The sequence below is a fragment of the Monomorium pharaonis genome, chromosome 2 (genome assembly GCF_013373865.1).
Source record: "Monomorium pharaonis isolate MP-MQ-018 chromosome 2, ASM1337386v2, whole genome shotgun sequence".
In the NCBI taxonomy this organism is placed as follows: domain Eukaryota; kingdom Metazoa; phylum Arthropoda; class Insecta; order Hymenoptera; family Formicidae; genus Monomorium; species Monomorium pharaonis.
Window position 1 is genome coordinate 28771554 of NC_050468.1, and position 25637 is coordinate 28797190.

At 39.1% G+C, this 25637-nt stretch overlaps 1 protein-coding gene across 1 annotated transcript in view; it reads right to left on the bottom strand.

The window, feature by feature from the left end:
- LOC105838259 (homeobox protein B-H2) overlaps positions 1-8425 on the bottom strand; it is a 40032-nt gene extending 31607 nt beyond the window's left edge. Inside the window, exon 1 of the mRNA XM_036283455.1 lies at positions 1381-8425. Within this exon, the coding sequence (XP_036139348.1) occupies positions 1381-1828 (448 nt within the window). The 5' untranslated portion in view covers positions 1829-8425. The remainder of the gene's footprint in view (positions 1-1380) is intronic.
- Positions 8426-25637: the final 17212 nt, after the last annotated feature.

The window sequence follows — 25637 nt, forward strand, 5'->3', positions numbered from 1 at the left end:
AGAAGAAGCTGCGAATTAACGGAAATTGTGCCAATACTACGGGTCACCTTAATAGCCCTCCTTCCCCCCTCCCCCTCCTTTTCTCCCTCCGACGGGTTCCGAGAGAAAATCGCCGTCGCGACCCGCGGCTTCTACGGCGATCGACGATTTACATCAGCGACGTAAAGCGTTTATTATCGTCCTATGGTAGAAACCGAGTAACACTTTTCAAGCGAGTATTATATTTACATTTATACTCGCGTCATGGTATTGAGTAATTTGCACGCATACCCCTCTTAATTAACGTGAAAGTTTCGCGGTAATTAAAAATCGATTCTCTAACTCCGTGCGTGCGCGAACCTAAACGGCTTTTGCGTAATGCCGGTGGCTCGAAAGCGGTCTTACGAAATTCGACGGCTGGCGTCGTCGTTCGATCAAAGAAGTTACGGTAACCTAGCACTTGCTCGGCCCCGAGGGATTGAACTTGTCCGCAGGACAGCGCGGGGCGCAGGTAGAAGAGATGAATGAAACAAATGAGGGTAACATAATTAAAGCTTTCGAGTGCCGAGCTCCAATTTAGAACCATTAGAATTCCTAAACGTTGTCGGCCGAACGGGCACAACAACCCGCAGAGAGCGCGAAAGAAGAGAGAAAGAGAGAAAGAGAGACGTTTCTCAGCGGAGATATATCTGATTCTCGAAAGAGGCGTTCACTATGCGCGCAACCAGCGACGGTCGACGTGATCTCACCGATTGGAACATCCGGTTGAGAGGGACCGTGTCCCATAAGTGTCCTTGACATCTCCGTGAAAGTCCACGCGAGCGATCGGATGGTCAAATAAAATCACAATACTCGCACATTTTGTAACTGCGAGCAATATCATTTTATGGGCAAATGGAAGTTTTGGCTGATCGACGGATCAAGAAACACGAAGAAACATGCTTTTCCTTTATCTCTCCGAATCACTCAGTTATGCAATAGTAAATGTATGCTTTACGTAATAAAGGAAAAACAGATATTGTCCGTGAAAAATGGAAAAGACTCGGTAAATGGTTTAAATAAACCGTCTCAATAAAACTGAATAGTTATTGCTAGAATAATAGAATTGTGAAGCAATTACAGTACGTTTTAAATGTTTCATGTTTTGCCATTTAAATTGCGAAATTATACAGTTCTTCATATACTTATATCTATTCATTTTTATGCAGCATATCTTTCAGAATCTCACTCGGTACTCCGTTTTACAATGACATATATGTTTCTTCCTTCCGCTTAAGGGAGACTTTGAAATATTTCTAAAAAAAAAAAAAGTCCTATACGCCGATATCGCCCTGGCTTCATCACGTCGTTATACCGAGCGACGAGCGCAGTTTCGAAAGCGTGTAATAAAGTATCATTTACCATTGGACGTAACGGAAGCGCCGTCGTGGTGGCTGGCGTCGCTGTCCTCGTCTAGATTACTGTTGCTCAAGGACGTTCTGGACTGATGCCTGACACTGAGGTCCCGCGGGGTCGAGGGTGGACTTCCGGGTGGCTCCTGGCTGGGTAGTCCCGATTGGTGCATCTTGCTAGACGCGCCGCCTAAAATGTCGGTGATCATGAACCTCGATCTCTGCGGCATCGTCGTCGAGGCATCGCCCCTCTCCAGGCCGTTGTTATTGTTCAAATTGTTGCTCCGCGAGTCGAGCCCGTTCGAAAGACGTTCCACCGCCACGCCGTTCCGATCGACGATGTTCTCCAGCCGATGCGCCTCCAGGCCGGACATCCTGCTGAGATTCAAACCGTTATTGGCCACGGCGACGCCACTGAGAGCGGCCACGTGGTGGTTCTGCTGATGATGGACCGTCATCACGGTAGACGCAGGTGGTTCGTTCGGGCTACGGGCACCTGCAGGTGCCTCTGTCGCCACCCCAGGACTCGCCCGGTACCTGGGAGACAGAATCTTGCCGACGATGACGACGTAGCCTATCCCAGGAAGAGATCGTGCCCTCTCACTCTATTTCAATTTCACTGCACTGTATCCTCGATAGATCTGGTTTCTGGATCTCACTCTTCCTCTCTTGCACGTACGATTGACGCGTTGTCCGCCGACATCATTCGACGGCTTAATCTAAGATCACGTCGCGGTTGAGGGATTATTTTTTCGACGAGAGGGTTTCAGGAAACCTCCTTCGCGATGAACGTTCGCGTCGAGAACATGAAAGTACCTCGTCCGAGAGCGATTTGGAGAACCGAAGGGGGGCAAAAGTTTTTCGAGAAAATCTGGAATAAATGGCGCGTGAGACAGATATTTGCGTCACGATGCCGGTGCACCTTACACTTCCTCCCGCTTACTCGGTCGCTCCACCTCCGCCACCACCTTCTTCCCAGGCGCAATTAAGGGGCCGCTCGGCTCGGCTCCCTGGTTAATTGCTAATTGGCCACTTAACATAATTGCCGCGCATAAGAGCGGAGCCGCCGGCCATTTCCGCTTTTCTTTTTCTCCTTTTCTTTGCTCGTTCAATTATTAATTATTTTTATATAAGACTCTCGTGTGGCGCATTCTCCTCTCACTTTTGCACTCGCTTATGTGTTCGGTGTGTATCACGCCTACGAAGAAACAAGTTCGAGACCTCCTACTGTTCGCCAACCGGTCGTTTAGCCATGAAATAGATATGATACTTCAAAAGATAAATTTCTAAACATTAGCACACACCCTCCACAACTAGTTTCCCCCCTCCAGATTTCAATTGCGCCTGATGAACGACCACGAGCGATCACTTCAATCAAGGTCCGATCAGTCCAAAAACTGTCACTCGATTGGTTTATCTCGATCACGTCCGTTTCAAGAGTCTATATTTAGTCGGCTTATCGCGGTCGCTTGTCACGCCAGGATTGATCACTCTCACGATGAGACTTTCGTCATTTGAAACGTTCACCGATTTCGAACCGACATATGTATATCGTTACAGTCTATCAGCACTGTTCTCCTTCGAGTTGCACTGTCACCTAATTCGTCGTTCACGTTTTGCTGCGTTGTCAGGCCATTCAGATCACTTGGAAAGAACCGAGAATCAAATTTTGATGTCTATATTGAATATCCGTCACGGCGAAGATTCCTCGATCGACCTTCCAGTGCGCGAGCCTGCAATTCCGGGTCAATCTGATCCTCGCCGGATAAAGAATCAAGCCTGCCCAGGATTGAGAACGTAGTCGTGCACACGAAACGTGCGTGTGCATCGAGTTGCCACGACTGGTCTGCCTGTACTGAGAACGGCAGGCACCTCCGCTCGTTCCTGGGCGGCCATATCGGGATTCTGACACGCCTCCCGTTCACCCCACTACCGACACGCTCGGGCCAATGCCGCTCGCCGGCGTTAAGCATCCCGCCAATCCCGACCGAAGCAACCTCGGCGCCTCCGCTATGTGCCACGGCTACGCCCAAGTAATTTGAAATGTGTTTCAGCGGTAATTCGATATAAAATTGTAGTTAATATCTTTCATTATAGTCGGGACGGGGGGGAAGGGAGCACCCAAGCTCCTCGCGCGGAAGACGACGATGGTGGGAGGCATAGGAACGGTGGCCGGGGACTGCACGGGGAAAGGGGGGGAAAGGAACGAAACAGGGTGGAGCGGGCGGTGATACTGGCCTCCCACTTTCAGCTCGCTCTCCTCGAGATGGAACGGCGAAGCGGATCGTCGAGAAAACGGCGGGAGAGGGGAGGGAGAAGGAGAGGGTCCAGCGAGACCTAGCTGGAAGGGGTGAAGTGCCATCGAAACGGAGAAGGGTGGTCCCAGCTCCGCGAACTTACTCCGCGAATTTACGAATTCACGACGGGCAGGCGAGTGAACGAGCGAACTCGGGAGTCCGGGCGAGCGAGCGCGGCGTTTTTTGCTACGTGAACTTTTTTTTGCGTCCTCCCCTGTCGTCGAAGCTCAAGAAAAGGCTTGTTAAGCATATCAAAGAAGCACGTTGATTAAACTGGGCTGTGTGTTACCAATGTCGTTGCAGAGTGACATTCTGAGCGTTAAATTGTGCAATAAAAGGGTCAATCAAAGTAATGGTATCTGTATATATGCCTAAACGGTGTAACAAATAATAAGTTAGGATCTAATAAGATGACGACTACTTTTGTAACAGGTATCGTGAAATCTTTACAAGTGATGATTCATATGTCATCGCGATTAATGGCAATTTGTAATCGCAGTTTATGTAATATATGATAAGTGAATTTTTTTTAATCTTTCACAAAAACAATTATATGGAAAAAAATCGATGCTATTACAATTATTGGAATAGAGCTATTTCTTTGTTCACAATTTAGAAATTTAGAAATAAATAAGAATAGAAAAAAATAGAATGTAGGAAATAGAAATCTAAGTAGAAAAAACTAAGTAATATTATTGGACTATAAATTATTATTTTAGTCCAAAATTATTGTTCTCTATTTTTTTAATTCCAATTAAACATTACCAAAAATAACAGCTATTTATTTTATGACTTCTAATTTATTTAAATATGTTTGAAATTGCAAAGATGCTCGCTAAAAGTATGAGATGTTTGTAAATGACTAGAAATGCATGAGGCATACAAATACAATTTGTGGTAATACATGAGCATATTGGAACAATTATTCCGACATTAGCAGAATCGAATGGAATGGAGTTAAAATTGGCAGGAATGATGGATAGAAATTAGGTGACATCATTTAATTACAAGGGCCATATGTAGCGTAACATCTGTATACAATGTCCCATGTAATGTATTGTAAATACACAAGTATTACAAGTATTATATGGAAGATAAGCACCCTAAAAGTAATAAGGCTATTGAAAATTTTTCTAATGTTAGCTTATTATTAACTAAGTAGTATACTTCAAGTTAAATTTGATCATAACACAGGATAGCTGTAGGATATAATACATGTGATATATATATAATATACACGATACACAAACTTATAAATTTATAATTACGTTCATTTATAACAAGCTCTCGGCTTTACAATTTTACGTCGCATGTCTATCGTACATATATAATCGTACATAACGTGGTTTTAAGTTTGTTTAGAAATTTCGTTCTTTAAGATTATCAAAATTTAGAATTACCATCGTTTGACCATTTTGGATCTCCTGTAAATTTTACGTCACAAATACAATGTCGTTCTCGTTATAAGAATCGGTTTGCGGAACAGCTTATTTTTGTGGAAGAAATTACCGGAGCTTGTAATGCGATCGTCAAAGCGTGACTCGACACGAAAGCCGGTGACTCGTAAGAAAATGTGCGCCACTAATTTTTTCACCTTTTATTTTACACGCACCTTTACACGCGTTGCCCCCTTTCGCGGTTGCGGCGTACAAGCGTGTTCGTGTTGCACGGCCTGCGCCTGAGAGAGGTGATGCGTTCGTGCACGTCTCATTAATTAAACATGAGAATTAGCCACGAGTGTCGCACCCGCGGGGCAACGAAATGAAAAGTTAACGTCGTTAAAGGACATACTTATCGCCCGGTAATTGGCTCACTGAGATCTTCGTGGAAAGATGCGCGAATGCGAACTCGAATGTGTAGAGAAACTCGATGTTAATTACCAGAAAAAGGAAACCGTGTGTTTATATATTGATATATCTCACAACGTCTAAATATTCCCGACGTGAGTATATAAACGCGTAGCACAAGGTAAGGTCAATTTATGATAATGTTATGACAATCTTGATTTAAGGAATTAACGTAAATATCAGCGTGTCGGACGCACGTAACTCTGAATTATGTATTATATATATGTATTATAAATGAAACGCACAATCTCTTACAACTCAGACTTGTTACGTTCGTGTTTATTCTTTTGAAAGACACACAGCATACAATCTTTACTTAAATTAAGTGTAACCTGAAGTATAAGCGTATTTTATTGGATATTGTTACTGTTATAATTAATATCTTTTATTTATTTAATGTTACTACATTTAACATTGTAACTTTATTTTACACGCTATGCAAATGAATTTAGTTCTAATATGTGCGAAATGTTATATTTTTAATTATGTTACGAAACACGTAAAACAGAGGAAAATAATTGCGCAACAAGGTAATTTACACAGAATGATGTACCGTTTAATGGAAATGAGGAGTTAAAGTCGTTAAAATACGCCACTCCGACCTCAGTAGATGTCGGAAATCTCGAGGAAAATTTCCTCGAGGCTCTTTAATACTTTTTAACACGGAAAGTAACCCGAAGACATTAATATGGATATATCGCGCTAATACCCAGACAAGTAATATCCACATGTAAGTCATTAAATTTACATGAGGATGTGACTTGAGTCTTGCGATCCGGTCAGGAACACGAAGTGAAAAGTTAAGAGCGTTAAAACTGCTTCTATCAACGTGCCAATTAAGCCTCATAAATCCAAGACCCTCCGGGCTGGACCGTAATGACATTTTTCAGTCACTTTGAAACAATGTATAAACTTAAGCTCAACATATGCAGGAAGGATATTCCGTAATCTAAACACCGTCTTATCCGCTCTCTTTCTCCCATCAAAGCTTTATTTTACGGCGAATTATGTCTCTTTTCATTAAAAAAAGTAGCAGCGTTTTTAACGCCTGTGCAATTATTTTATTATGTATATGTTTTTAAAATTAAAGCCGATATAATTCATAATTAACTGGTTTTCCAGGTATCAGCAAAATAGCCCTTAGGAAAATTTAACTACTTTTAAATGAAGTAAAATTTTTCAAAATTACCATATAAATGTAAAAGTTTACTGAAGAGATTTTTAGGTACTTTTTAGGTAATTTAAGGTATGTAAAAGGTTAATCTAAAGTAATTCAAGCCTTTTCTCAAGGGAGGCCTAGCAAGTTCATTAAATTTATTTAAAGTTAGAATCGATAATACCCTACATTCAATTTTTTATAAAAGATATAGAAAGCACAATGTAGTACATCTTATATTATATCATTTTACAAAGTGTCCACGAAATACTTCTCATATCAGTTAAGCAATCAAAGTCAACAAATGGTGCGTAAAGCAAAGACAGAATAACTTTGTTTATCTACTATCTTTAACCGCAGTACTTGCGTTTTCTCTTCGATGAATTAGAGCCGCTAATGCAACGAGACAGCGCAACATCGATGCTCAACTTACTTTACAATTTCCTTTTAGCAGCTGCCGTTAGAAACGGACATTCGTACGATCAAGACCCCGAGGCGAATATACACGATAAAAGACTTGAAATTAACGACCCTTTAAAACGCTCGTAAAATTCGTCCAGATAAGAATCCACCTTCCCTTCCACTTGCCCCGACGTCTCTCCATGCCCTATCGTCCGCTATACGCACGACACACATTCGCGACACACACAAATTACTCCCACACGCAGCCGCGAGAATAACGCAACCTGCTCTCGTTTGTTAACCGACGCCAGTGAACGAGACCCGTTTTTCTGTTTCATATCGTATCACACTTTTCTCGCTTATCGAGAGAATTCTACGTGTCATTGGGGTAAATAAAAGTAATAACGTATATAAATCTAAGAAAGATCCATAAGCCTAATCATTTTTATAGAATTATCGTATCTTCGATAAATAGTCCTCTGTATAATATTGCGAAATTTCTACATAATATCTTACACAATAGTTTAGAAACCTTCGACTAAACAAATATATAAAAATAGATGAAGACTCTTTAAATTCATTTGAATATTGTGATGTAGTCTACGAAATTTCTTGCAATGATTGTGACTCGTCTTATGTGGGACAAACGAAACGTAAATTAATCACTAGGATAAAAGAACACAAAAGTGAAATGAATAGAACTTGTAAGTCTCCTATCTCAAGGCATAGAACTGAATTCCAACATGATTTTAAGTGGGACTCAATAAAAATTCTAGACAAGGAACCCAATTACACCAAAAAGCTTACATCGGAAATGCTCCATATAAAAAAATAAAAAAGGGGTCTTATTATTCAAAATGAAACGGAATATCTAGATAATATTTATCTTTCCATCCTTGACTCCTTTCCAAATATATGAATAGTTTGTGATATCATATCTTTTAACAACTATATTGTATTTTACAACGTCATGTTCACTAGGAAATTATTTGTAACGACTATGTAACGAACTCATTTTATTTATATTATACACTGAAGATGGCCAAAAACAATGCGCCGAAACGTTTGTAATTAACATGTATATAATAGTATACTTTAAGCAACTAACATCCAGCTTTGGCTCTTGTTACACCTTTTTTGTTTTTCATATTATTCTAAGAAAAATATTTTCTAGAGAAGAGCACAAAAAGGAAATAAAAAATGTATATATTGAATAACAATAACCATGTATTGAAGAGTTTCATCTTTGGCATTTAAAATATTTTTTATTTCTGTAAGATATAGATTATCTCTCGCAATGGAGAGAATAAATACAAAAAATGGTAAAAAAATTCTATTTTTTATATTACATATTTTTTATTTATTCTATAAACAATATATTTTTTTCTATGAATAATTTGACAACAATATCTTGAATAATATTGAACAATTATTTTCATAGACAAGAATTAAATGAATAACAAACCCTTTGCAATGAATAATTAATACAGCAAAAAATCGTTGTAATTGAAAAAACTTTAAAAAAATATTGTATTGATAACCTTTATCCTCTTTACAATCGATTGATTTGATTCATATTTTGATGGGGTTAAGGCCCTTGACAGAAAAGGTGTTTGATTCAAATAAATAATTATTCAAATAATATTAATAACACATTTTATAAAAAGTTATCAATATTTATTTCAAACAAATAATATTTTCTAAACTATAAAAAAATATTTAAAATAAAGATAATTTATTTTTTATAAAATACATTATTAATACTATTCAAATAACTATTTATTTGAATCAAAAGTATCGTTTTCTGTCAGTGTGGATATTTAGTAGTGAAAGCAAAGTTTGAACAAACTAAGCTGCTTCTGCGAAATCTTGCGAACGGATGGGCGAACAGTCAGATCAACATTATAAAGATAGCTTGCTACGTTGCATTACTCAACAATACATTTTTTGATACTGGCTATCATGGTTTTACAGCAAGATCTGACACACCTCACTAGGAAATGTGGCTCACTCTTGCTAGCACTAAGCAGATTCCGTGATTGCGTTACATCACATAGAGACCGAATTCAAAATAAATAAATGTGACGTACAACGGGCTTCTTACGCGCGCAACACCATTGGCGGTAGCACCGTTGAATCGCGCGTGCACACAACGAGTGTGTATCGTCGGTCATGTGTACCGGCAAAGTGAGCGTGGGCAAACACGTCAACGGGGCGCGCTCGCGCTCATACGCGCCCGGCACACGCACGCGGTAGACCTCATACCGTGTCCGATGCATATTCATACGGCCATACATTATACCGCGCCGTGCAGCACGGCTCGGGGGCCGTGGCTGATCTTAGATTAAGGTAAACGCCGGTTAAGTTAACGGCTAAACTTCCATAAGTCGGGAGCCGCTCGCATGCGCATCGCGCCGCGCCGCGATCGCTTCCCGTTTCTCTCCGTCGCGTCGCGCGTCGCGACGCCGCGCACCGCCGCGATACAGACGCGTACTCGATCTACGTGATGACGCATGTTGAATTTTTTTGTTTGGGGGGGAGGAATCACAGATTGGCGGGCATTTGGACACATAGTCAAATTCTTATTTGTTAAACAACCAAAAAGAAACGGTTTTACTCAAGTAGGAAAGTCGTATTGGCACAAACTTTCTAAAGGGACATCATTACACTGTATTAATATGTAAAAATATAATCTGCTTGGATAGTTAAAATAAATCACATAATTTGTAGCTCTCCTTTATAAATTATTGAAATCTTCAAAAGCAATGAAATTTTCTTCTGCAAGTTGCACAGTTTAAACAATAGTAAGTATATTAGTGATAATTAGATTATCTATATGTCTGTAGTTTTCTAAAACTGTCTTGTTTATACTTTTCTCTTTTGTATGTTTTTTTTATAATGCATTATGAAATATTACAACCTTTTGTAACATAATTTTATTTCAAATTGTCCATTTGCATTTTTTCAAACCTTAAATTTCTTTTACTTTCTAAATGTTCAACTCTAATCTTTTTATTTTATATATAAGCTTTGTTGTTTAATACATAGAAATATATTTTATGCTAGTTTGATGACCTTTCTTTACCTAAAAATCTAGTTAGATACAAATCTGAAAATAATTTTGCTAGACTATCAAAATAATTATGTAAAATTACTACTAAAGTAAATGTAAGATTATTACTAAATGTAAGATTACTACTAAAATGTCAATTTCTTTTTAAGTATTTCTTATCATACTTGAACGTCCTTCGTATTAATTATTTTGTCCAACAAAAACCATTCAAATCTATACAGCTAAGTTTTTAAAGTAGTTTGAGTAAAACCGTGTTTTCCATGTAGTTAGTGTTTTCCGTTAGCTGCTTGAAGGTATTACAATTGCTTATTAAAAAACATCTTATGTCGCTGTTCACAGATATTTCAACAATCATTCAAAAAATCTGCATTTTACATAATCAAACACGATTATGTACGTTAATGCTTTAATAGTTGCCTCATTTCTAGGCAACAATAAATCCTTCATGATCCCCGATGGTGCGAGTCCATCGTCTTTCACGTGCAGAAAACCTTCCTGCACTCTCACAGGAGTCTTGTATGCACTTACGAGGCCTATCGTATTCGTATAATACACACGTGCACGCCCAACATACCTAGCTCTATAAGCTTAGACGTGCCGAGAACTTGGCATATGTACACAGTGTACTTACACGCGGAAAATCTGTGTGTATACGCCAACTATATACCGCGCGTATAAGAGGCTTATACCACGTGAGATTGCTGATGCACATATGAGGCCGTGGCCGTTTACGAAGCTCGAGGCGATCGCCGCCTTAGTTTCCCTCACAACGCAAAGCCGCCCGATGCGCTCGCGCACATTCTTGCTCATCGTCGATGCGTGCGTGGCTCCGCTTAGCAACCCGATCTGATCTTGCGTTTGTTATGCTAAGTGCTCATTAAGATCGTAATGCGTTCTCACGGACAGAATGGCGGAAATTTGGCGCACGAGGAAGGAACCGTAACGTTCCGGTCGAAGGTTAATCGTGAAGTCTTAGCGTCGTCCATCTCGGAAGCGAGAATCTGAAAGTAGAACATCTCTCTTCGAATGCTTACCTAAATGCTTTATTTAATTAAATAATTAAATCGTAAGTGCGCGCACTATTTTTAATTATAGTGCATAATGAAATATAAATAACTTACATTTATCTTCTAATTTTTAAAAACATAATTAACACTTAATATGTACTATATGTGTAAAATTTTTTTATTTTATAAAATAAGTCGAGTCATATATAAATGTGTTATTGATATTAAACAATTTAAAGTTACTATTTATTAATTATATTATCTGTAGTAATAATGTTTACAGAATTGATAATTCTGTAAAGTCCAAGAAAAAATTTTCATATCAAGGATCAAATAATAAATCAAGTTACATCAGAGCAGATCTAATTTTATCAATCGGTTTGTAAAATTATCTATAATTGGATACTTAATAATATAATTTTATTTTTACTTTGATAAAAGATTTTTCCTAGATAACAAAAAAAACGTAATCATTAACAATAATTCTCAATATACATATTTGTAGCGTAAATTCAGATAAATAAGTCCAGGTTATAAATGACTGAAGTGCCACTTTATAACTTTGTAATTATGTAAGATCCCGCAATTACCAATTCTGTAAGTAACGAGTTATCGGATGGAAAGTCAACGACCAATTAAAGAGTGCATAGCTGGTCGATTTGTTAATATCTTTTGCGTCAACTCATTATGCACGGGATCGCGCAAGACATTCGAGTTTCTATGAAGCGGCGTGCATGAGAAATTAATTAAGTCCTGCATAAAAAGGATAGATGGATGGTAGGAAGAACTTCCAAAGCGGACGTTGCTCAAAGCGCATTTCTAAATCGACAATTTGCCGTCGTGGTTGACGAAACGGATTTGTTAACGTTCTATCTGCATTCAAATACAAAGAAATTATGAAATACAGCATTAGTGAGTATTCTATGAATAAAACTCTTAACAAAATAATAAATATATTACAATTACATTTTTATTGAATTTTTTGTTATAACCATTTGTGTTATATAACCATAATAATTATTACTAATATAATTAATACTGGCGGTTTTAACAAAAATAGAAATTTAAAATATTTCATATTTAGTACAATAGAACAGTTTTTAAAAATGCCAGAGTCCAAAATTGGTGTGTGTGTATAAAATAAGTTCTTTTTTCTTAAAAAAAACTGATCAAAATTCTATATTTTACGAAATTTTACTAATTTAAAGTTTTTTTCTATTAATTAAATTATATTAAAACATTTTATTCAAATTATTGGTTATTTTCAATTTAATTTTTAATACAATATATAATTTTACTTCTCTTATATCTAAAGGTTACAGGTACTTTTCTCGATTTGTCGCCGTGCAATTTGCAACAGTTACCGCGGGGTGACACTCGCGAATTATCCATTCTCGAAGAGATCGGATTTCGTCTAAAAGCCTCCATTACGGGCAATTTGCATTGATAGCGAGCAAGTGCCTTGAAACCCAGCTAAAGGCCACTTTGCGACATTACGTTTTCAATTTCGCAGACAGAAACTTTAACACATTTTAAAGAATTCTAATGCACAAATAAAACGTTTACGTACGAAGAGATATAAATGGATTATATTACAAAAATGTTTTTACAGTTTTAGTTCTATTACAGTATAATACCATACTTAAGATAATAATTTGATAAACAAATTAAATTAGCTCTCCATCAAAACTAACCAGACCAACCTATTTTTCGCTACTTTATTTTGCTACATGTTAGTTTAACTCGATTACTGATGAACAATTGGCTTTTTCAACGGATTTGTGAGCTTTAAAAAATCCTTTTAGCTTCGAATAGTTAGTATATTTTCAAGAAAAATGGTATAGTGCCTGCTTGAAAAAAAGTATAATTATTTGATAACCTGAAAATCAATTCATAAAAAATAGGGAAAAAATAATAGATAAGAAAAAAATATTTTTTTGCATTAAGATCAGTATTTCACTTTAAAAATAAAAGTACATTAAGAAAGAAATGTTATATTTATAATGTTATTATATGTGTAATATTATACAATATATTCTTTTTAAAAATGCATCCAATATGTTTGCTTCTCGCAAATTGCTTTTACAAAAGCTTGGTACAAAAGACAATGAAAAATTTTTCCATCGCGTTTTCAATCGCAAAAAGCACGGTGTTTTGTTCTCTAATTCATCAGAACTCGCTGATGTCTTTTTAAGTTGTAAGATTTTATGCACAAATGATTTCAATATTTTAGACAAGCTCCGTGTACAATCGAACTTGTATATGAGTAAAATTTTTGTTGGCATCTTTCTCGTTATCTTGTTTATTTTCCATATGCTCGATCTTGCGCTTACTCGTGTAAAAAAAGATATAATTTTCTCTACAAATCCTTTCTTTCATTTTGTGAAACGATGAAGTTTCAGAAAGTTGAAGTTCTTTCTATTTGAAGTCTTCTTCATTTATTAAGTCAAACATTGCCGCTCGCATAATCAAATTCTTCTAACACCAAAATTTATTATTGATTAATTCACATGTTGGTTCTGTGCCAAAGTTGACCGTCGAACAGTCTTTCTCAAGGGTGGCATTTCCCTCTCCTCTCCCCTCCACCCCCCCGATCCCGCTTCAATCACAACGCGCGCCGTTGTACTCGTTAGAGCATACGTGGCGTGTAGGTGGTAGAAAAAAGCGTTTCCACGTAATGGCGGCAGTTTTCTATAGCAATTAAGATAATATTTGCATTCGAGGGTTGTGATTTCCTGCAGGTGTTTCGATCGCTGAGGGTTGCAGGCCTCGTTAGATATAGCGTGTGTCCCGTCCGTTACATACACCGGCGTTCTCTCGTGTTCATTGTTAAGCCTCACATAAGCGTAGATCAAACGAACATTCCCTAATCTTTGCAAATCCATGAATTTCAAAATATCACTTAGATAACTTTAACTTGGAATTTAAAAAATCACTTTAAAACAATCTTGTGTAAAAGTAAATTTTTACTTTATTAATTTAATTTTTCTTATGTCATACTAAATGTGTGTGACACATATTAGCAATAAACAATAATTTATTTATGCTAGTAAAATTTCTATAATACCTTTTATATTTTTAATATTATAGTTAACGTTTTTGCAAGTATAAATAATAATTTTTACAACATCCGTTACTTTGTAGCGCCAATAAAAGTTTAAAAAATTATATGTGTTTAAAAAATTCGCAAGAACAAGGCACAAAATAATGCGCTCTATTTAGTACGAAGAAAGCAGATTACTGAATTCTCAATACTTGAAATTCTCAGATATACGCCAATGCGTTTTGTTCACACATCTACATGCCGCCCTCCTCTCTCTTTTTCGTCGTGCATTACGGAACGTTCGACACGGAGAGAGACATGCGAGTACAAGCGTCACGTATGACACATCGAGGGGGTTCCTATGCACGTACATGCATCACGAGGAGGGTGCTCTCTCTCTCTTTCTCTCTCTCTCTGCCGAGGGGTGAGAATTAGTCCGGCGAAAGGCCGAGCGAGGGAAGCGGGCGATTGGTAGGGATGAAGGTGCCGCTATTAGATCTTTCTCATGCTGATAAAACTGTATAATGGACTTAATCGCTTTGCGCCCAGCCCCCGGCTAAATTTTCGTTATTTTTCATGGGTCCCCGACCACAGCCCGCAGTCCGGTTATCACCATGGCGGATCTACTCCCGTTTTTCGCTCTCTTTCCCTCCGTTTCGCGTCCGCCTCCGCTCCGCTCTGTCTCATTCGCGGCCCTTTGTTCTTCGCTCGCAAATCCATTGATCCTGCGGGACGTGAAACACGCACATCCGGCTGATACCGGTGCCGAACTCGTCGACAAGTACGTCGCATTTGCAAGCGTACTTTTGTCAGCACAAGCGACCTTACATTTCACCACTCGAAACCCCGTCGTCGAAGCTTTCTTTTTATTTCGTCCCGTCCATAAAAAAAAATGTAATCGTTAACATGATATTGGAACATTTTTTTTAAATAAATTTCAATAATTAATAAAACTTCTAAAAGATAAAGATATTCTGTCGATTAAAGAATCTTATTAAAGAAAACATTACACAGATGATATACAGATCATAATTACATATTATTTAAAAATAATACACACATCGTAAGCGTTTGTTACTTCTAATGATTGTAAGAAACATTCTCGTTTTCCCGTGGTTTCCGCATCGTTTTCGAATTCCGAGCGGGCTGCATCCCGCGCGCTTACGCGATAATTTGCCGCTGACCCTTAAATGGCTCGGTTCAACTGGGAGAAATGAAAATAGAAAGGTACGCCGTAAACTTGTAGGCGCAACGATAACCGAGGCACGGATGTTATACTTCTGAAAACCTTGATCTGTCCGAACGCGCGGAGATTCCCTGAATTCGACCATCATTTCCCGGTGCACGATCGTGCACAATTTCCTGCGGTTTCACGGATCGCCCGGGTAACTCCTTCCGCCCGCCCCCTAACCCCCGGCGCCCTTCGCCCGGGCAAAGTATACGGAACGGCGCGGTGTGCTCGAATAGCCAATCGAGAAATCCCCCGGAGTTTCCCTTCTCGGATCGAACAACCGGCAATTTGCATGTTATACCATCCGATGGCGCCCGAGACCGCTTTTTAAGGCAGTTACGACCATTACTGTAATGCTCGAGGTCGTGCGAGTCAATGCCAAGAAATCGGCGATACGAATCTGCATCCGAAGGATCGCCACGATCGATCGTAGAGCACAAGCCGAATCGGCTCTGTGGAATTAGAATGTACAAAGCGGCGGCGGTCGGTCGTGCCGCGTTTAGGTTTTGATAACAAAAACGAAGGAAACCGGGCGATCGGGCGGAGAAAAAATCCGGATGGAGAGTAGAACCGGTACCGTGATATAAAACCTCTCCTCTCCGGGGAGAAGATGGATGTGTTTTATCGCCGAAGCATTAAAATCCTCACGATAATAACGAGGACGATCAGCGTGTGTGTGTGTGTGTGTGTGTGTGTGTGTGTGTGTGTGTGCGTGCGTGTGTGTGTGACGAAAGTGACTCTCCCAATTGAGAGAAGAGATCGAGCGATAGCGGGCGAGTGTCTAGCGACGCGTTATTGCTTAAGCGGTCGTTTCACGCCGCCGTCGGCCCTGTTCACGTGTCCTTAAAAAAAAAAAAGGTGCACTTCGTAGCCGAAGGATAAAAGCGAGCGAGTTGCGCTGAAAATATCATCCGCTTGTGTCATTATCCTTCCGTGTGCACGCGATTGCTCCGCACATGCCGACGGCGGATCACGCGTCACGTGAGGCGCGACAGCGGCAGCAACAGCAGCAGCAGCAGCAACAGCAGTACGTTCAATCCCACACATCCAGGGACAAAGTGTGAGCTTTGGCGTTACGCATCGAACAAGCCGGGCGAACGATTTCCCAAGGGCTTGTCTTACTAGGAGTTACCTCACGTAAACAGCGCGCCTCTCTCTCTTGGCGCTGCGGCTTTAGTTACTTGTCTCTCGCTCTCGTAGGTATTGGATTACTTTATAGGCGTATCACTGCACGCACCTAGGCGGCACATATATATCGGTATGCACGAGCAGCGAGCTAGATACGTGTAAACCAGTTACGTGCGCGCATTTCCCAAGCGCTCGTTTTGCTACTAGTTACAACGGGTAAGCAGCAACCACCTCTGCGCGCCTCTGTATTAGTTTTAGTCATCCGAAATTGCCTGCGAACTATGTATATTGTGCACGCGTGTGCGTTAATCCTCGGCGGTATACGTAAAGACGCTTTCAAATCAAGTTCCCTCTCTCTCTCTCTCTCTCTCTCTCTCTCTCTCTCTCTCTCTCTCTCTCACTCCAATATAACTTCTGCCAAGAGTGAACAAGTATACTTTTTGACACAAATATCGGACGGAAAAGTATGTATCTTTATTTAATCTCAACGATTTAATTAATTATACAAAGAGGGAATTTAATTAACATTAGGGGAACTGCAAGTAAACTGTTATGTTATATTGATTATGCATAAAAATGACGAATTATGTTTACTGAACACGTCCAGTGTTGAAAGATATATGTGTCTCAAATGTTACCAAAAATTAAAAAATTTCCTAGATTGTTTTAATATTATATCTAAGTATTTATGTAAAATTGTAAAGTTGTTTAATTTTTTTGTGTGCTCTTATGTAAAATCGCATCTTACAGTACTTATCTGCGTTTGATAAGAAAATAGCATTACGAATTAAATTTTTTTACATATACTAACAAAACTTTGATAAATATTCGTGCAAAAGTTTCATTTGGATCTACTTATTTATTTAAAAGTTATTTACTTGAAACTGTAGCAAAATGTTGAGTAGAGAAAAGGAATAAACTTAAAAGGAATAAACTAAAATAACTATGCAGTTCTCGATAAAGATCTAAAAACTGAGAAAAACCTCCTACTTTTTAAAATCAGTCAAATTGGCCAGTAAAATTACAAATTTGAGTTAATTTTAAATTTTGATGACTGTTAGCTGATATTCTACAGTCAAAAACGCCCTTAAATTTCAACCTGTCGCACGGCTTCGTCTGCAAATTAACTCATTAACATGCTCGTTACTGTAAAAGGCAAAGTCCAAAGACGAGCATCCTCCGACGGCTTTAGCCAAAAGACGAAGCAGAGAGGCAAGGCAACGAGGTGCTAAGTGTACCTATGAAGTTCCTTTGCAAACGCCAAACGTACGAGGCGCATGCACTTGCCAAGAGCCCCATTTTGCCGGGAGTTGCTCCTCTCGTAAACAGGACCAAGTTTCAGCTATTACAGCCGAGCCGTTTGAGGCTTCGTGGAAGGGCCTTCTCTCCTTCCGTATCCCGGGGTAGACCCTCTCGTCTTCTGGGCTCCGTCTTTGCGTCGCTGGCCTGGCCTCGGGCTCATTAGCATAGAAACAGCGGTAAACTCGCGGCTAGCTTACCGACCTAACAGCGTGTAAAATAACCGCTAAGTTGTCAAGACAATACTCCTACCACTCTGGCAAACACCCCAAGTCTAAACAGCGCCGGGGACTAAGTCCTCCGGCGAATTACTTCCTCCGGCGCGCTATTGTCCGCCGAGGAGCGAAACGTCATTGTATTTCCGGTAAGCCGTTTTCTCTCTTTGAGTGACTCTATCTTCTTCTCCTCCTCCCGAAAAGAATAAATTAAGATAACGTTTATAAAATGCGCTCGACCGCGTCGGTAATACGCGGCGTCATTTATTATTTATTTTTACTTTTTTAATTCTTATTCTCAACTTATTCAATAAAATAAAAACAATTACATCCTGTTTTCCGTTTTTACGAAGTGATCCTTTACCGCATATCAGTATTGTTTTTTGTTTTAATTTAAAAAAAAATACGTTAGTTTAAAGCGCGACCTTTCTCGAATGAGATCTAATGATTATAAAATTGAAATAATGTTGCTCGTCACGGTGGACAAAATGAAGGCAACAGAAACCCTAATAAGCTCGAATTCGATCTTTCGACCGCTAATAGCAGTTATCCTAACAACCGCTGATTGTTCCAAACTGTCCGGAACGTAATCATTCGGAAACGATTTTTCTGCCTTTTCGTCGTGTTCTAACGATTCCCTCGCACGCATAAAGTTCAATCGCCAGAACGTATGTCGTATATTTCTACTCGTTAATTTGCCAACACATGGCATACATCAAACAACGAACAAACGTTAATGCAAAATTTTTTTCAACATTAAATATGATATATTTAATGTTTGCCAGTAATGCGAGGTGTTACAAGAGGAGACATAAATGTGCATTTCGCTAAAAGAAATTCTGCGAATAACTTTCAGTACTTTTTAATCAGGAAAGCCATCGTCCTTAATTATAAAAATCTAATATTTAAATAATAAAAGTGATATCGAAATGTAAAACTGATGGCTTTAAATAATGAAACTGATATTCACCAACAGTACCTGTTTTAAGATACCATCAAGCAATAGCACAAAGCCATATTAGCATCTTAAAATATTACTTGAGACGGTCTTAAAATAAAATTCGACTATGCATATGGTTAAGAATAATATGCAGAAAATTGTTTATTAATCTTGAAGGATAAAATTCAATTACCGACGCAAGTGGAATTACATAAGAATAATTTCGCCTTCGCAGATCGTAATGTATGCAAATGGGCTCTGTGCAAATTATAACGCGCTTACATCTGGATAACAATCGAGAAAGATGAGATCTACGTCGATACGACACTGTTCATACAAAATCAACTCCAGAATCTAGAAACTGGCCGGGTATTCGCGTGCTGCCTCCCGTTCCCCGGGACACCCCGTGCACGCACATTGATCGCCTTGATCGCCGGCGACCCTGGGACACGGGCGTAACACGCGATCTTCTTGTTAAGAGCGTTATACGCCGTTAAAACCGACATAATATCAGCGTCGCCGGCGCGCCGGTGTGGTAGTGGGTGTGCCGAAAATATCGGAGGGCAAGAAAAAGAGGCTCGCGCCGCGGCCCGCCGTGATTTATCGCCGGGTGGCGTTAATCGACGGCACGGGGCTGTAGAAGCTCGAAATTTCGATGGGCGACGCGCGAGAAAACGCTTCACTCGATCCCCGAAGGTCGGGGGCTCGCAATGAGGACGATCGACCGAATAAATTGCAGCACGGTATGGACAAGCATTTTTGTAAGCGTAATTTCAGAAGCGCACGTTACTCTAAAGATACGCTGTTCCCTACTTTTGTACGTCGTCTGCGTTCTAAGGACGTTTTGCCTCACGATACCAGCTAAAAGTTATCGAAGTTTAAAAACTACGTGCATCTACTTTTCTATTCGATAAACAATTTTGGTCGTAAATATCATAAATTTTTGGAAACTAGTTTCAAAGAAAAAATTTTTCACTTAGAGTTGTTTATATTATACAATGAAAATAATTGTATTTTGCTGCAGCTTTAAACAAATAACTTTTAAACGAATAAGTAGCGCTAAGTAAATTTTGGCGCATATATTTATTAGTATATGTAAAACGTTTGGTTTAATTCGAAATGCTACTTCTTTATCAAATATTATATGCAAATAAATAGTAAACGCAATTTTGCATGAGAAATAAGAGTAAATAAAAAATTAAATAATTTTTAAGTCAACGAGGTGTACGTTTGCAATGTAGCTTAACTGAATTTAGTTTATTTTCTATCTTTTTCTCAAGAATTAGGAAAAGATAGAAAGTAAATTAAACTGAGTTTACAGGAATACTAAAGAGAATCGTGTTCAAATTTTTCCGATTCTCCAATAATAATAAAACAATTTATGAAATTTTTAAATTTCGAGACATGGTACTTTGATATGTGACACATACATCTTCTTATGAGATCTTCGTGTGATCAATAGAAAAATCATTAGATAAAAATATAAGTTTAATCATTTAACGTTACTACAAATTACAGTTATTTAAGATTCTATGATTAATACAAGATTCTCGTCGAACACATTTACATTTCTATTTTTACTTTTATAGTTTCCGGACTTTTTGCATTGGCATTAAACTGAGTCGAATAATGAGTTCTGAGCAGGAAATTGCTACTTTACGATTTTATTGCTGTTTATTAAATATTTCCTCATATCTCCATGTAATATTTTGCAAGTGATTATCATTGATAATGTGCGGAATATGCGCGTAAGTTTCCAGCGCAATAGTCGTCATTGTTGCGATTTTTCTGGTGCGCAGCATCGTACGCACATTTTCCTCGCAGCCCCCATTAATGCAGATTAAGGAAGCATTATGGTAATTAATGTTAATACCGTGCGCGCGCGCGCGCGCGCGCGCGTTCATTATATACTCGTCTTGACGAGTTTTCATGCGCAACTGGGTTGCACATGAGATTGTCAAAAGTCCCGTGCGCCCGTAAATCGCATCGCCGACATAACGGCGGCGTATAAATACCCGAAATCGGACGATCGCGCGATTGTTAGGTTTTTCGCGCTCCCGTTGCCGCGCGATTCAGGATAATGCCAGATGAACGGAAGCGCGGAATAAAAGATGAGCGAATTAAATTCTCTACACGCCAACAAAAAGACCGGGAGCGCATCTCGCGTGTTCTTTGTTATCTTTTCACGCGATATTTACACTGTATCAGTTCCAACGATTTTATCGCTGCAGATCGTAGTTTTTTTATTATTATTTTTTTTTTTCTTAAAGTCCGTGCTGCGCCATTCTTGTATTTGCACACGTTCCGCGGGCTTTTAAATAATTCCGATTGAATTCAATACAAATCGATCTTCACTTTTTTGTTTCACGCTAATTGTACTCCGAAACATTCCGATCCGATTTTGATAACAAATTTATTGATTAAATTGTGGACGCACGTTTAATTAGAGGGAGTTCATAATAAGAATTAAAATTTCAAATGCGACATCTCGTTGAAGATGTATTAAAACGATATCACAATATGTTGTGACGTAACGTAATATGAAGGTGATGTACGTAAGGATATTCTTGAAATAAAATCGGAAACGCATCTCGAAAATGGATAAGAACACAACAGGAGTAATAAAACTTTAGATAAGAGATTTCGGAGGCTTGAAATAATTAACAGTGGAAAAAGGAGAAAAGAAAAGAAAGCGGATTCCCGAGGACTCTCTTCATTCTTTTCGGGACGAAATATCAAGCGGGAAATTAAGGAGCCTTGTAAAGTAATTAAGACGGTCTTTTTAATCGCGATTCGTCGACCTCCTTCCTCTTTTCGTATCACGCGATACTTTGTTGCGCACCTTAACATTTTTTATTACTTTCGGTCGACGGCGAAACACACTCACGACTTCCTGTGAGATACTATCGCGCTGAGTTATCATTAAGGGGAGTCCTTGGTCGGAAGGAATTTTCTGTGTCCTCATGTACGTGTGCGACTCGTTTAATCGCGCTAATCAAAGATCTGTGCGCGGAGTCTCTATCGAAAAAAAAGAGAAAAAAATAGAAGTGTTTCCCAGCAAAGTGATTAACACGCAAATCCGGATCACTTAGAATAAATATATCGCGACCTGGGAAAACGCGATATCAAAATATTTTAAACTTCCACAATTAATAACAGAGTTACAAAATAATGAATTTCAGATTTTGCTTTTGAGCGAGTAAGCACTGTAGAAAGTAGGAAATTAATTAAAATTTAGAGGAATACAATTCTGAAACGCACGCTGGATATTCAATTTTTAGAATTAGTATTCCTTACATGCTCACAAAAACATTTCTCCTTTCAAAATTTAATTTAAATTAAATTGTTTATTATTAAATTAAACATTAATTTTTTATTATTATTTTTTTTATTATGTTATATATTAGGTCAGTAGAGCTTGTATAATTAAACAAGTAATAACATTTTGTAAACCTCTCTCACTTTGTTCTTCTGTCTCTTTTTCTAACGGTATTATAGTGCTCTATGGCACAAACTCCAAAGAGAGATGTTCCTGCTGTCGCACTCCTGAAGAGAGTCGCCACCTTTCCGTCTCGAATCCTTCCTCCTTTGCGAAACGCAATTAAACCAATTACCGCGACCGCCGGAGAAATGAACGCGCGGGAGTTACGTAAAGTAATTGGACGCCTCCACTATGTGCACGCGGATTTCCTAAAACGATAATTAACGAGTTATTAAGCGCCGGCTATCCTACCGTCGACGGTACTCGTCATTATCCGCGTTTCACACGAGCGCCGAGTGAAATCTGCAGCGATGAGCCGAAGATAGGAGAGCACATACACACGTGCACACGTGTACGCTCGACGCAAACGCACGCACGAGGTGCCATAAATGCAGGAGCGGACCTACGTAGGTACGAAAATTTGAATTTTTCCAAATTCCGATTGTCAAGCAAACTCGGCACGATATTTCTCAAAGGTACTTGCCGACATTTCGAAGTTATTGTCCGTAAGCTAAAATTATTACAAATTTAATGTTATGTTTGTGTGAAATGTAGGGAAAAAGCTCAGCTCCTCTTAACACATTTCTCTGCTTAATTTTGTTTGCGTTGCCAGTACTAAAAAAAAAAAAAAAAAAATATCGTTGGCTCCGGATCCCGGAAGGTCATTATCCGTTCCTGCGTAAGTCGCGCATAATGCACTTAATGGTGCGTCAGGTAGCGCGCAAGAGTGCGTGAGATCCTTTGAGGTGCAAGCGACTACGTGTGGACGGGCCTTAAAGACAGGATGCAATTACACAGTCTTAAGTGTTATCGTTAATGTAAAAATGCATACCTCTCATAAGTCGCGGCTCTCATCGTCAGCTCGCCTCAAGACGTTTTACTTTTCAAATTGGATCACTGCACGCGCACGACATCCGATCGGAATGCCACGCAATTAAAGAGCTCCGGTTGCAAAATTGTTTTTAAGTTACTGCCGTCGAGATATCCTGAACTCTTTCAGCAAAGTTTTTGTAAAACTCAAATAATTTGTATTCTTAAAGTTTCTTGGACCAATATTCAAGTATTTCTCACGTTACACCGATATTTCTCTCTATTTAACAATAGAATTTGAACTGTAGATACGTGGAAAATACATGGAAAACACAAACGAGAGGAAAAATGAAATTTTTTAACATTTCAATTTTGGATTACAGTTTTTTTTTATATGTTGTAAGAAAGTGCATGTAATGTCATGCGCAAATAATATTTTTATTCAAAAATGTAAAAAGGCTCCAACATGATAAATTTCCCTCGTCGTGCGAAAAATGTTTTCCTTCTAAGAATCTTGAATTTATCGGATTGGTGCAATTACGTTTAATACAATCGTACGTTTCTCGCACTGTGTTTCCCCCGTGTAATTACAAAGATACGTTGATGATGTAGTTTTGTAACGCATACATCACACGTGTGATCTTTCCAGCGAGGCTGGAAACCTCTTAACCGCCTGGAAACGCTCAATCAATGTTGTTCCGAGGTTGAGAACCCCGAAGCTGGTAATTAGCGTTATGAAGCTCGCTGCTTACCGGCGATGACTCTCAGATAAGGCGGACTTGTTACATTACGTACGTTCGGCACGCCACTATGCGAGGCTACAGCACGTGAAAGCGGCTATTATCTAGTTTTACTTTTGCGCAACCACGTTACACCTTGCCAAAATGCCGCCGTTTCCTCCGAAGCTACGCTCCGATTTCTCGCGCGGCGATCGCGTCACGTTTCTGACACTATCGATCAATGTGCCTGATCAACATATGGCCAATGTGTCTCGTCGCGTTTCAATTTCAATAATAGTCACAATTAAATCATGACAATTTCGTTGAAGTGTGTAAGAGGTGAGAAACGTTTCTTACATAAGTACAAAACAAAATACAAAGAGTAGCACCTCCGCACGAAAAGAACAATCTTGCTGAAATATAGCTTGTCTAAAAATACAGTTGAATGCAAATTTGAAAAGAATTTTGTTGGAAATAATTAAGACATTTAAACTATATAATTGCTGGAATGTCAATATTTTTGGCAATCTTTATGAACGTTCATTATAATTGTATCCAGCCAAATGTCTAAATATCTTAGCAAAAATTTTTTTTTTAAGGCATTAGCAATAATGCTGCTTACAATCCCTAATTTGTTTATTATAAAACATTAAAATAAAAATAAATTACAAGATAAGATTACAGACGAACAAATTATATACACGTGATAGTAATTGAAGTATGCAGAGGCAAGACTAAAAGTATTGAAACATATTATATAAAATAATAAAAATAATATCAATAGAAATAAGTATAATATCGACAATAACCAAATATATGATTAAATGCATACAGAAACAGGATAAAAAAGGATTACTAGAATCACGTAGACATTTTATAACCGTGTAACTTATTTCGAATTTGCTTTAATTAACACATCTTGTTGTTTAAATATTAAACTTTCTTTTCTTCTCTTTTCTGTTGATCCGTTATAAAATTTCATATTTATATAATGAAATGCACGTTTACGATTTTGCTACTCCGGCGTTCAGACGTAAGTACGCGCCGCCATAAGAAACGCGGCACAGCGTATTCGTACGCGGGGCGCGAGCTTATTACTTCTGCTCCGGACTCATTTGCGATCAACGCCGGTTCGGATCAGCCGTCCCCGTAGGGGGATTCGATTCCTACATACCTACATTGATTCCGCGTTCGTCGCGGATCGATTCCTTACGAGAGCGCGAGGCCCCCGTCGGGTGTAACTACGTGCAAGAGGGAGGACGAAACCATAACGTCTTCTCTTGGAGCGGAGTGGTTGCTGGAGAACCGCGTGATTGCACGTCTCCACTGGACCATGATGGCCGCTCTGAGCACGGCTATTGGTCGATGGGTAATCACACGGTTCCTCTCCCGGCCCCCCTACCGTCCACGTACCCAGAGATACCCGCACAGCCACTGTCCGGTGAGCCCCGGCGCTGTCATTACCCGATCATTTTTTGTTTCAGCGGCATTTAATTTGAGTCGCTCCCCCGACTTCCTTTCCCCGCCAGCGAGCAGGCTGGTTACTCCTTTCTCCATGAACACCCCCTCCTCCTTTCCTCTCCCCCCGTGCTCCCCCTTTTCCTGCCCTCCCCCTCCCC